The sequence below is a fragment of the Protopterus annectens genome, chromosome 7.part0, assembly GCF_019279795.1.
Source record: "Protopterus annectens isolate FY-2018-M chromosome 7.part0, PAN1.0, whole genome shotgun sequence".
In the NCBI taxonomy this organism is placed as follows: Eukaryota; Metazoa; Chordata; order Ceratodontiformes; family Protopteridae; genus Protopterus; species Protopterus annectens.
The window spans coordinates 449,281,888-449,294,159 of NC_056739.1; the positions used below are offsets into that span (position 1 = coordinate 449,281,888).

General features: G+C 38.9%; 1 protein-coding gene across 1 annotated transcript in view; it reads right to left on the reverse strand.

The window, feature by feature from the left end:
• ACAP1 (ArfGAP with coiled-coil, ankyrin repeat and PH domains 1) overlaps positions 1–12,272 on the reverse strand; it is a 1,330,515-nt gene that overhangs the window by 143,913 nt on the left and 1,174,330 nt on the right. The window contains exon 20 of the mRNA XM_044077032.1: positions 2,508–2,617. Coding sequence (XP_043932967.1) covers positions 2,508–2,617 — 110 coding nt within the window. The remainder of the gene's footprint in view (positions 1–2,507; positions 2,618–12,272) is intronic.

Here is a 12,272-nt window from a genome sequence, read left to right on the forward strand (position 1 = left end):
ACCATGAACATGGCCTACAAATGGGTGAAAAAACACATCATTATTCAGTATGTTGAGTGCATGTGGGTGCACTCTGGTGGCAGTATAGTGTACTGCTTGTGTATTCACAGAAATACTCGAAGAAAGAACCAGGCACAATCCTAATGAATTCAACTCATTCCTTACTGCTGCTACTCCAAACTTGACTTTGGAAGAAATAGCAGCTGAAATATCTGCCATTTAATTGGACAGACTTACATATAGCTCTCCAAAAAATGTTCTAGCTATCTACAGTCTCCTAGTGAATATGGCAAACTATCCAAGAGAAGTGACACAAAACATTTAATGGTAATGTCAGGAGAAGAATTTTCACCTAAAATCTTTCTAGGATGTCATAGTTTGCTATAACAGAATTATATAACAGAGTGTTTTCTACAAAAATATATACATTATTTTAATAAGCAAAGGAAAAAAGATAACCGAAACACAGACTGCAACGTACAGTGGGAAGTAAATCAATGTGTGGGACTTTACTTTTATCTGATGATTGTTAATCCTATTGAACTCCCTAGAAATATCTTCCACAGAGGGGACCCAGGATAAAGGAAATGTATTGTTCCCAGTCAGGCAACGTTGGACTGGATTGTCAGGGCACCAAACTGCTGGTCTTCTGTTTCATAAATCAGCATTCTAGCACTACTATGTTCATCACAGGGAAATAAAGCCATTAAAAGATACTATAAAATCCTTTTCATAGAAGAATACATATACCCATGTTAGACTACAAACTTTATCAATGCCTGACTGTTAAGAATCGTTATACTATATGCCATTGGCTGAATTTGTTATCTTCTAAATTGCCCATAGATACATGTGGTTTGTGAGTATGTTTTGGCATCTATCAGTGGACCAGTTTGCCATCCAGGACTGACCTTCTCTTTTGTGCTCACTACTTGCCAAGCTAAGCTCCACGTCTCCCGACCCTGAGACAGAAAAAGTGGGTTTCGAAGAATAAATGGATCCTAGCAATGGGGTTTCAGCTGAGGAGGCTTTATCCTGTCCTCAGACCATCGGCTCTCTGACTTGTATCTAAATACAGCTAACAACAAGGAGCATAACTTTCTTGTGTAGAAGGGAGTAAATGTTGTTATTCAAATGAGATCTAAAATATTTGTGACTTTCCAGTGAAATAAAAACTAACTCACCACAGGAAATGTCACTCACTGATGGCACATAACAAAAACATTTGACTTTAGTGCAAAAAATATTAAAAACATAAGCTTTGCACATATCAGAGTATGAAACAACCAAAACAGATCCGCTGTTCATAATTAGTTCTACGAGGTATATTACCAGTGGTACAAACTCCAGCTGAAAGAAGTATTGTATGCATGTCATGATGTTTATGGACATGTGCATAAGTAATACAGCCTTCACATTACTCTGCTGACTTATGTCTGGGCACACAGATGGAAGAAGTATACAGAGATGCTACTTAAAAGGCAATACTTTTGCTTCTGTTTAAAATCACTGTACAACAGCACTATGCTACTGGCAAGGATAAGCCCGATTTCATTTACTTTATAACAGAAACAACACACTGTTTTGGTTTCATCCTACCTTGTTATGACTAACATAACCAGTTTCATCCCACAGCTTTGTAAAGGTGAATAAAACATTTAAAATCCAGTCACTTTAAACAGTGCTGAGCTATCTCATTATAGCTAAAAAGCTCTCATTGGCTGAAATATTTTTTCATAAAAATGTCATAATTTCATATAATCATGTTCTTTTCATTTTTCTCCCTTACCAAACACAGTGACGTTCAAAGGACATTAAACATATACAAACATGCACTCCCTTTTGTTCATTTAGCTCACAACTGTCATAACGTATTTTTATCTCAACTTATTGTAACTATCATATTTTACTACTTAGTGGCCTCAGTATTACTTGACCTAATCCTCCCTAAAATTACAAATAGGAGCTACCCAATAAAAAAATGATTTTATGAAAGAAGTCTACAGCTCTGTTGGGTAATGAGATATTATAAATAATTACCTCATTACTCAGCACTGTTTAAAGGGACTGGATTTTAAATGTTTTATTTATCTTTTATTTAGCCATGAATCAAGACCAGTCGCTGTTATGAACTCAGAATAAAGCTGGATGAAACTGCTATACAGTGTACGGTCCCTGTTATAAATTGTGGATTTTTGTTCTTTAGCACACCTGTTGCAATATATTTTGCTAGCTTTTAGATTGTTTTAATTTATATACTTACACATAGTGTGTATGAGAATCTAGGACACACCTTCGCTGCAATTTTATGACCAACTAAGCCATACAGCATAAGCAAATAGAAGTTACCTACACCCTGCCATGGGGTATTGTTTTAACCACTATAATCATTTTCTCCTACTCCTGTTTCTACAACAGGTATCCTATATGAGTGTAGTAACATCACAATGGACTATACTGAATATTAAACACAACACACATACTGAATCCTGTAAAACAGTTCCTACCCAGTATGTCCAAGGATTGTAGCATGATGTAATGGACCTCTTCCATAACTGTCTGCCAGGTTAACACTGGCACCATTCTGCAGCAGGAACTCACAGGCTACCAAGGAATTCTGAAAAATAATAAAAGGAAAAACAGCAGCAGTTTAGAAAATGTTCAGGAAACATAACGGAGTACACCTTAAAATTCTGCAATACTGAAGAAGGAACATGATCAAATTATTATTCCTCTGTGAGGCATTGCTGCTGATAAATGAACAGTATAAGGAGGAAGCAGTGACAGCCCAGTTTGGAGAGGGGGTGGGTACTCCTACAAATATTCTTTACTGAAGGAGAGGGGGATACTGCACTGTAAATGTTGTTACTTTGGTGATGAGCAGTCACGGCATAAATGCAGACAGGTATGGCAAGCTACTACCTTATGGCACCATTTCAGTGAATAATCTGACTGAAGATCCTGCAGAAAAAGCCATACAGACAGGTGTGTGTTTGAATGTGTATGAATACAGCAATGGACTATCATCCTCTCCAAGGCTTGGTTGCCTGCCTTAAGCTATTTGCTTAAAAAGCTAAGATCTGGCTCCACTATAAACATGCACAAGATAAAGTGATGATGTAAAATGAATAAATCAGTGAATGAACGAAAACCATATCAGTGGATCTAGGTGATGTGAGTGAGCTGCAGTTGGAGGTAAACCCAGCTTCCAAATCCACTTTGTAGGGAGTGACACCTAATGTTCCACCAAAGAAAAAAAAACTAGATTAAGGGGCAACAGCAGTTCCAAGTACCAATGACATTCTAATCAGAACAAGTGTAGAAAAAAACAGTGTTTAAAAACATTTTCACAGAGGTAACAAAACTTTAGAAGTGCAGATATTTAGCACCATAACTATAACTTTTACATAGAAGATGTGTTCATTTTACAACTGTAAGACTGCTTGACTTTCTTGCCATGTACTTTTAAACAGACTATTTGTATCATATTTATGAACATTTTGTTGACCATGTTAGTTCAACGAGGCTTGTGCTTTATTGTCAAAGGAAGACAAAAGACAGTATTTATATTGACAAGAGGTAATTTGTCTAGGACAGTGGGGAAATTCAGCAGATATTATTTTCAATTAGTTTGTTTGATATGAATGCTATGTGAATATAATTTTTGTTCAGCTGAATTTTAATATTAAATAAAATTTAACCCCTACTCTGCATAGGCTGTGAGTACTTTCTGTAAGCTAACGTATATTACATCAGAGGTACAGGGCAGTGCTGGTGGAAATGGAGTCCATGCATGACAAGCCTCTAGCTCTTTGGGCTATATCAGTGCACTGGACAACTGAAACAATGGAGTAAAATATGTCAGGAAATGAGAATTATCAGGCCCTCTGGTTTCTGGACGGTACTAGGAGTGAAACTGTGGAGACTGATGAAGATGAGTATACTGCAACAGAATGCAAGGTTTCATGTGCTGCTCTGCTCCTGATGTTGCTGATGATGATGTTAGCTGAGAAATGTTAGTTGCCAAACCTGCTGTGCAAGTACATTGTTGAACTGGTAGGATGAACTTATAGGGCAAGTGGGGTTATACCACTGAATGACCATTTGGAGTGGGGAGGGAATACTGAATTCTGGCCCTTTGCCAGATGTCACTGAAAGGATAATTCTTTGTAAATGGCTACACACAAAATGGGAGGTGTGATGATATGCCTGTCCAAGCTTGATGGGAAAAGGTTTGGGGAACAGGGTACAGCTGTAGAATGGTGTTGGTGTATGAACAGTAGTAGCTAGTCTGACATGACGAATGAGAAATGCTTACAAATGGTATAGGGAGCCTCTTTTTGAAATTACTCTGTTATGTTACTGCACCGGTTCTGACATAAAAGAGCAACATGACTTCGGCTCTTTTTCACTTAAGTTTCACTTAACATGTCTAGCTAGGATTGTATGTAATTAAAGCCATACAAAGTGGCTTTTGGAATAATCTGAATTGGTCTGAAATGAAGTGTGAGGTATTGTCATGAACACACACATGCTAAATAATATACACTTATTAGAAAGTTTGGAGTACAAAATTGACAAAATGGTGAAAAGAAATGATCCAAGGATGAATCCTTTGGGATACCCAATTGCACTGACTGGAATGAGGATATATAGTTATCTCATCAGATAGCCTGGGTCTGGTTTATGAAGCAGCTTGAAGAGCCACATTAAAGATGAAGGTAACAGATGATGCATGAGTAGGCATTGGCATGGTCAGCTACAATTAATACTTTAGACTGGTGAGAGAAAATGGATTCAACAAATATATTATTATTAATCTTCTCCCAGATGTGGTTTGTAAGGGCTAAGAGGGATTCTTCAGTGTCATGGCTTGGAATAAAGCCAGGATGACTGGAGAATACAACGTTGGTGCTACTAAGATGTTATAGAAATTGCTGATACATTTATATACATTTTTTAAGAACTTTGAGCATGGTAGAAACTCAACCTAGCCAAAGCTTTTGACACAATTCCACACTCGGGCATAGTAGCTAAATAAACTGGGAATCAACCCCAATATCAACAGCTGGATTGCCAACTGTCTCACAGATAGAATGCAGATAATCAAAATAGGAGAAGTTACCTCCACAAAGTGACCTGTCACCAGTGCAGTCCCCCAGGGTTCTATTCTGGGACCTCTCCTATTTTTAATCTACTTTTCTGAAATAAAAGCGAATACCAAATGCCTCTGGCTGACTAAATTTGCAGATGACTGCAAGCTAGGGGCAGTCACTGAAACCCCAAATGACTTGGCCATCCTGCATGACGTTTTGTCTCAAATAAGTACCTGGTATCAGAATCATGGTCTGAAACTAAATGCCAAAAAATGCATTATTGCATCCTTTGAGAAGTCATCTAACCTAGGGAACTACAACATTGACAATATGCCCTTAAGAGTTGATCCAGCTGTTCAGTATTTGGGAATTTATGTGGACAGTGACCTAACTTTTGACCAGCATGTGTCTATTGTTGTAAATAAGTCCTGATATATTGCACAGCTTATAAACAAAATACTTGTGTCTAGATCCAGAGATCATTGTCCCATTCCTCATTAGTCCAGTCATTGAACATAATGCCCCATTTAGTATGTATCTGTCCAGACACATACAACAACTGGAATGCCTACAGAGATACCCAAGCAAAAAGATATAAAGCCTAAACATGTCCTACATGGACCAATTCAAAGCCCTGTCACTAAACTCAGTATCTTATACACTGCTAAGAGGTTACCTGTGTCTGGCATACAAGGCATTCTCTGACCCAGTACTGATTGATTTATTACACAGCACCAAGTAAACAAGTCAAATGGCATCATAAATACTCAGTCTAGTGATATAAACCTCTTCTGCAACATTAACAGAACAGTTTGGAGAGTCAGGTACATTTAACAGACTATAACTCTGGTATGGAACAAACTCCCAATCCACAAAAAAAAAGTTCATTCCTGTCCATTTTGAAACTTGGCTTAGATTTATGGATGAGAAACAGAACATTTACCACAGGACTGACCCCTGTATTACTAATAGCAGTTGCTAAATGCAATATCCCATGCATTGGTCCCCTCAAATTATCTAAGGTATGATCCCAGTTATTCTTATTAGTGGTAATATATAATTATCGAGCTGGGATTGGTAAATCCAATCTATAACCAAATAGGATAGGTAATTTTGAGCACAAAAAGAGAAACCGGCTAGGCTTAAAAAGGCCTGCAAGAGCAGCTAGCCTAGTACTAAGCTATGAACCTTAAAAATAACAATAGGCTTGTACTGCACGAGGTTAATGTGCGAATGGCACAATCATGGCCTATTTCCTGGCAGTTGGCAAGAAGTTCTCCTTCAGGGATCTGCTTATTCGGATGGAGACTAGGTATGTTATAACACAGGTGTTAAGCCTGTGGTAATGAGAGAATACTGTCTAAGGACAGGGATAGTATATTTAGTTCATTGATCAGTTTGAGTGTTAGCAGTATTGGAATGGTATGTAGGGAAAGCAAGCTGTGGGAAAGATTAGGTGTAGGTGAGGATGGGAATGTGGTTGTAGTGCAAGGGGTGTGTTTATTAGTGAAGGGTTTTGGCAAATGTTTGTAAAGAGGTATATCACATGGTCATCTGGAAAAGGGCTGAGAGTTTGGGTTTTGCAGGATGTTGTTAGTTCTTTGGCCTCCACTTTCACTCAAGTCACCATTCTCTTTCACAGTGCAGAACATGTGGTTACTACATCCAGTCCTAGCCCTGATACTGCAAAAGTTTTGTCGCAAGGCCCAACTCCAAAAGTTTTCACTGAGAACCTTGGCATTATGCAATATAAGCAAGTTTAACATGAAGAGCCTTCCTGTGTATTAACTTTAACTAGTCAAATGTGTACCAGCCCTGTGCTGGAAAGTGGCTATAATATTCTCCCCAAAGGAGTAGCCCTTACAATCTAACAACCACTAAGTTGGCCATTGTCCTTCTCTTGACCAATAAATTACAATGTATATGCCAGTTATTAGGTCTCTCTAGTTTCCTGATTTCTGATTCTGTAAATGAATGACAATCTGTTCTACTTTGTGCCACCTTATTAACTGTTTTGTACTGGCTATAAACTTGATTGCTCTCTGTAATAATTGACCTAATGGCGGGAGAGTCACTACACTAGACTGTATTGCTAAATCTCTCGCTGCTTTGGTCCCCACTTCCACTTAGCTGCCATCTTCCCTCACGGTGCAGATATGTATCCTGTGTCATGTGTTATTACATTTATATTTGTTCTAAGACTATGTAGAACAATAAAAAGAACTTGGTAGCATGTCATATTTGTATAAAGTTCATTCAAGTTGGATAACGGTTATGTATGTTGAGCCTCGGCCCTTTAGCTTTGCCCCCCTGTGCCCCTCACACCCCCCTACTTTAATATTCTCCCTCCAAGACCACACTACAGTGGGGAAAAGGGAAATTTCCCTTACCCGCACTGTAGTACAGCCTCGGCAACAGCCATATTTATGCAAAAGTTCTTCTTCTGTGAAAAGCACTTTCGAGTAAGTATGCCTGGCCATTTGGGTTTCGGTCGTTTGCTCACTCGAGCAAACATCTTACATATATATATATATATATATATATATATATATATATATATATATATGTATATATACATACATACATACATATATACAGTGGATATAAAAAGTTTACACACTCCTGTTAAAATGCCAGGTTTTTGTGATATAAAAAAATGAGACCGCAATAAATCATTTCAAAACTTTTCCCACCTTTAATGTGACCTATTACCTGTACATGTCAATTGAAAAACAATTGCAAATTTAGCTATTTTGCAGTAGCAGGAGGCTAGTTTACTTTTATATGTAATGTTGATATTTGTAAGAATAATGAAAGCATATAATAGAGAAAGGAGGAGGTATGTTACTGCTAAGGTAATCTTTGCTTGATCTGGCTGGTAGTGTTTAGTCCTATAGAGACAGCAGAGTTTTTGGCGAGTTTTCCTGAAGGAATGAAGTGGTGATCAGATTTGAGGTTGTCATCTATTATGATTCCAAGTAGTTTAGTCTGGCTTATTGTTTCGATTTTTGTGTTATTACGTGAGGTAATATGAAATGTGTGTTTCTGGTTAAGGTGTTGTATTGCAGTAAACAGCATAAGTTTTGGGGGGGGGGTTGTGTTAAGCAGCAAAGTCAGAATTTTTAAGCAATATTTCAAAGGCAATGAATGATTTTTGCGTGATTTACTGTAATTTTGTTATGGATGGGGTAGAGCAGATAAAGGGTTGCATCGTCAGCATATTGTACAAGAGTGGCAAGTGTTGTAGTGGTATGAAGTTTATTTACGAAAATATTAAATAGAAGGGGGCCAAGTATTGACCCTTGGGGAACACGAACAGATATTGGTTGAAATGCTAATAGGTTTTGTTGCCATTTATTTGCCTGCTGATGATCACACAAATAACTGTGAAACCAGGAGAGGTAGGGGTAAATTGAGACCTAGTGTTGAAAATTGAGCGAGTAGTTTTTGGTGGGACACTGTGTCAAATGTTTTAGAAAGGTCAAGGAAAAGTGAAGAAACAAGGTTGCCTTCATTTGTGTATTGGTTTATTATGTTGGTGAAGGTGAGTACTGTGGTTGGGCCTGAAACTGTGCTGGGTGTAGACTTAAAGCCCAATCCCTTTACTTTGTTTCCTACTGACTATTAATGGGTGACCTATGCTTGACCTACAAGGCACTCACAAATCCAGCCTTGATGGAGCTGCTACACATCTGCAAACAGCACAAGGGTCACCTGATCTAGGGATCTCAACTTAGTCAAGTGACTCAAACAAAGCATGTTGCAGAGACAGATGCATCAAAGAGATTGCCCCTTCTCTGGAACAGGCTTCCTATTCACATTGAGCAGAGCCCTTCCCTGGCCCTCTTCAAACGCAATTTGGATCAATGGATAGGGGATCACAAATTCACACCTGGGGTACTGCCTGTGTCCCATATGGACAGGGGCAATCTGTAAGATACTCAATGCACAGATGTACATCCATGCCATCCTCTTGTTCCAATGGGCCATATATTGGGTAAAATCAGGTTATATTGTAAGGACCCTTAAGCCGTTAACCTAGTAATTTCCTATGAACCTATAAGCTGAGAGTGAATTCATTTCTCAAAGATTTTAGAGAGGGGTGATAGGATAGCACTAGGTCTACAGTTTAACTTTGTTAAAGCACCTCCTTTGTGAAGGGGTGCAATAATGGATTTGTTTTCCAGATAGATGGGACACAGTTTTCAGTTATTGACTGGTTCATTAGAATGGAGATGGGGAAGGCTAGTGCTTCTGCACCTATTCTGAGAAACTCAGTGGGAAGATTATTGGCAGCTGAGGCTGTTGCTTTTAACTGCAGACAAACATAAAACTACCTTCCAATTTCAACCCATCCCAACAACTATGTCAAAAAGTTGCTACTTAAACTCAAACCTACCTTAGTAGCAGGAGATGGACTACCTGCCGAATTCCCTCAGCTAGCTGTAAATGAACTTGCCTTCCCCATATCCACCCTACTAAATAGATCTGTCTCAGAAACCTCAATTACACCCATCTGGAAAACCACCTATATTATCCCCCTCCAATGTTGGAACCTCCACCAATCTCACTATCGCCCCATAGCCACTCTCACTCCTCTAGCCAAAATACTTGAGAAATGCATCCACCACCAACTGATGCCATACCTGCTTAACAACCAACTTCTCTCTCTCTCTCTCCTACACAGCATGGATTTAGGCCAGCTCATAGCACTACCACTGCCCTACTTTCCTTCACAAACCTCATTAAGCAAAACAAACACATAGGCAAACTAACCTCTGCCATATTTCTGGACCTATCCAAGGCCTTTGATATGGTCAGCCATCTCAAACTATTATATGTCCTTACTGACCTCAGCCTAAGCAACCAAACCCTGGCTTGGTTTCAGAATTACCTACAAGGAAGACAAGCGGTACAGTGGGACAATAACTTATCCTCACTGCTACCTACCACCACAGGGGTCACACAAGGATCCATTTTAGGTCCCTTCCTATTCTCCATTTTCACCAACAATCTTCACACTAATTGTCAGGATGCAGCAGTTACACAATACGTTGACAACTCTACACTTGTCTGTTCAGCCAATGACCCTCAGACACTTCTCTCTATAACCCAAAAAGCTTTCCATATCACAGAAAACTGGTTTCTTACAAACACCTAATACTAAACCCCAACAAAAAACAAACTATTACTTTTCTCACCCAACAAATCTACCACCACACACATTCCATTTAACATAGTCTCCAGAGATGGCACTATCATCTCCCCTGACTCCCACACCAAATTACTACGAATTACCATCGATAACCTCAAATTTGATCATCATATTAACCAAACCATTAAAAATGTCCACAAAAAACTGGGCAGTCTACATAAAAATAAACCCTTCCTAACATAACCTGCTAGGATAACAATTGCTCAGACTCACCTTCTTTCTACATTATTCTATTCCTCACCCATTCTCACCAGCCTACCCAAAACCAAAATTGCCAAACTCAACACTTGCTATAATCAAACTGCAAAATTTGAGACAGAAGCCCCCTATTGTGCCCACCACTGCCTATCCGTAAAACAACTTGACTGGCTTGAATTCCCTAATCTCCTAAACTATCATCAACTAACTTTGCCCACAGTCTCCTATTATTCCCTGGCAAATCCCCATCACTGGCTAATCTGTTAGTACCCCAAGCTAATACCAGGCAACTCTGCTCTAGCAACAAAACATTTATTAAGATCACAAAAACTAACAACACAGCAGGGGACTCCCTCTTCCCCAATTACACTGACAAAATCTGGAACTCCCTACCCAACTCTATTACCTCAGCTGTCTCAAAGGCCACATTTAAAAGACTTCTGAAGGAACACTAAAGCACTCATGGATCTGCACATGTTCCCCACCTGGTTAACCCCCTCTCCCCTACCCACTACTACAGCCTCATCTCCAACACCGACAGACACTCTAGCTTCCTCCTACTCCATCCACTATACCACCCCATAGTCTTAATCACTCATATACCACTGCCAGACTACTAGATTAGTTATAACTACTTCACACTCTCTATACCCCTACATCTACTACATGTATTAATACCTCACTTTCCTGCTCCTCATACCTATCCTATCATCCTATTAACTTTCCCTATCTTTCCCCTGTTACAATTCCCCCTCTACTTTCCACCCAGTTACTATTTTCCCCTTTACCTACCTGGCCAACTCCTCACTACTTTATTCTACTCTACCTCACCTGTATGGAATACCTAAACTATAAAGTGAATATTTGTGTATGCTCTATACAATACTGTTAAGGGGGGGGGGGTGAAGTGAATTGGTTACTAATTAGTGATAGAACTGACTGGATAAAACTTAGTAGCAATGGATTCTGTTGTTTAAAGTAGAAGGACAAGGTGTAGTGGTATGGCAATGATGTACTAGTTTATTTAGACAGGACCAAAATAGCTTGATATTGTTTTGGTGCTTTTTTTTTTAGATTACTGTAGTATGATTTCTTGCCAGATGTAATAAGGATCTTGATATGGTTTCTGAGATATCTAACATTTTGGTAGGCATGTTGTGTTTTATTCTTATACCATTCTTTCCATTCTTTACCTCTTTGTAGCATGAGCTGTTTGGTCTCTTTTGTCAGCCACAGCACTGTATTAGATTTTACCCTTTTTGTACTAACTGGTGCTAAATCATTTAACATTTTTAGGAATGTGTAATTGAAGTGAGTAACTGCTTCAGATAGATGCATTACTCTTAATACATTCCAGTTGTAGTGGGTCAAGGCTATAATAAATTTATCTCTGTCAAATTTGGTTGAACTGCATACTTGTTTATAGATTATTTGGGAGAACCATGCTGTTGTATTACACTGGTTGGGAGTTGGTCACTTATAGTATCTGGTAAGCAACCAGAGGATTTTATATTATTGGGCTTATTTGTTAATATCCAGTCTAGTGTGGACTCTGCCTGTTAGTGGTTTTGTTGATTCTGGAGGTGGCACTTATTAGTTGGGTGAAGTCAACTAGGTGAATAGAGTCCTTGGGGTTGCTACTGTTTACTGACTGTCAGTCTATATTAAGGTCACCTAAAATTACGTTTTCCTGGGGGATGTTGTCATATATCCAGTGTAGGATATTTTTGGCTGTGGCAATGCTGTTGCCTGGTGAGATGTAT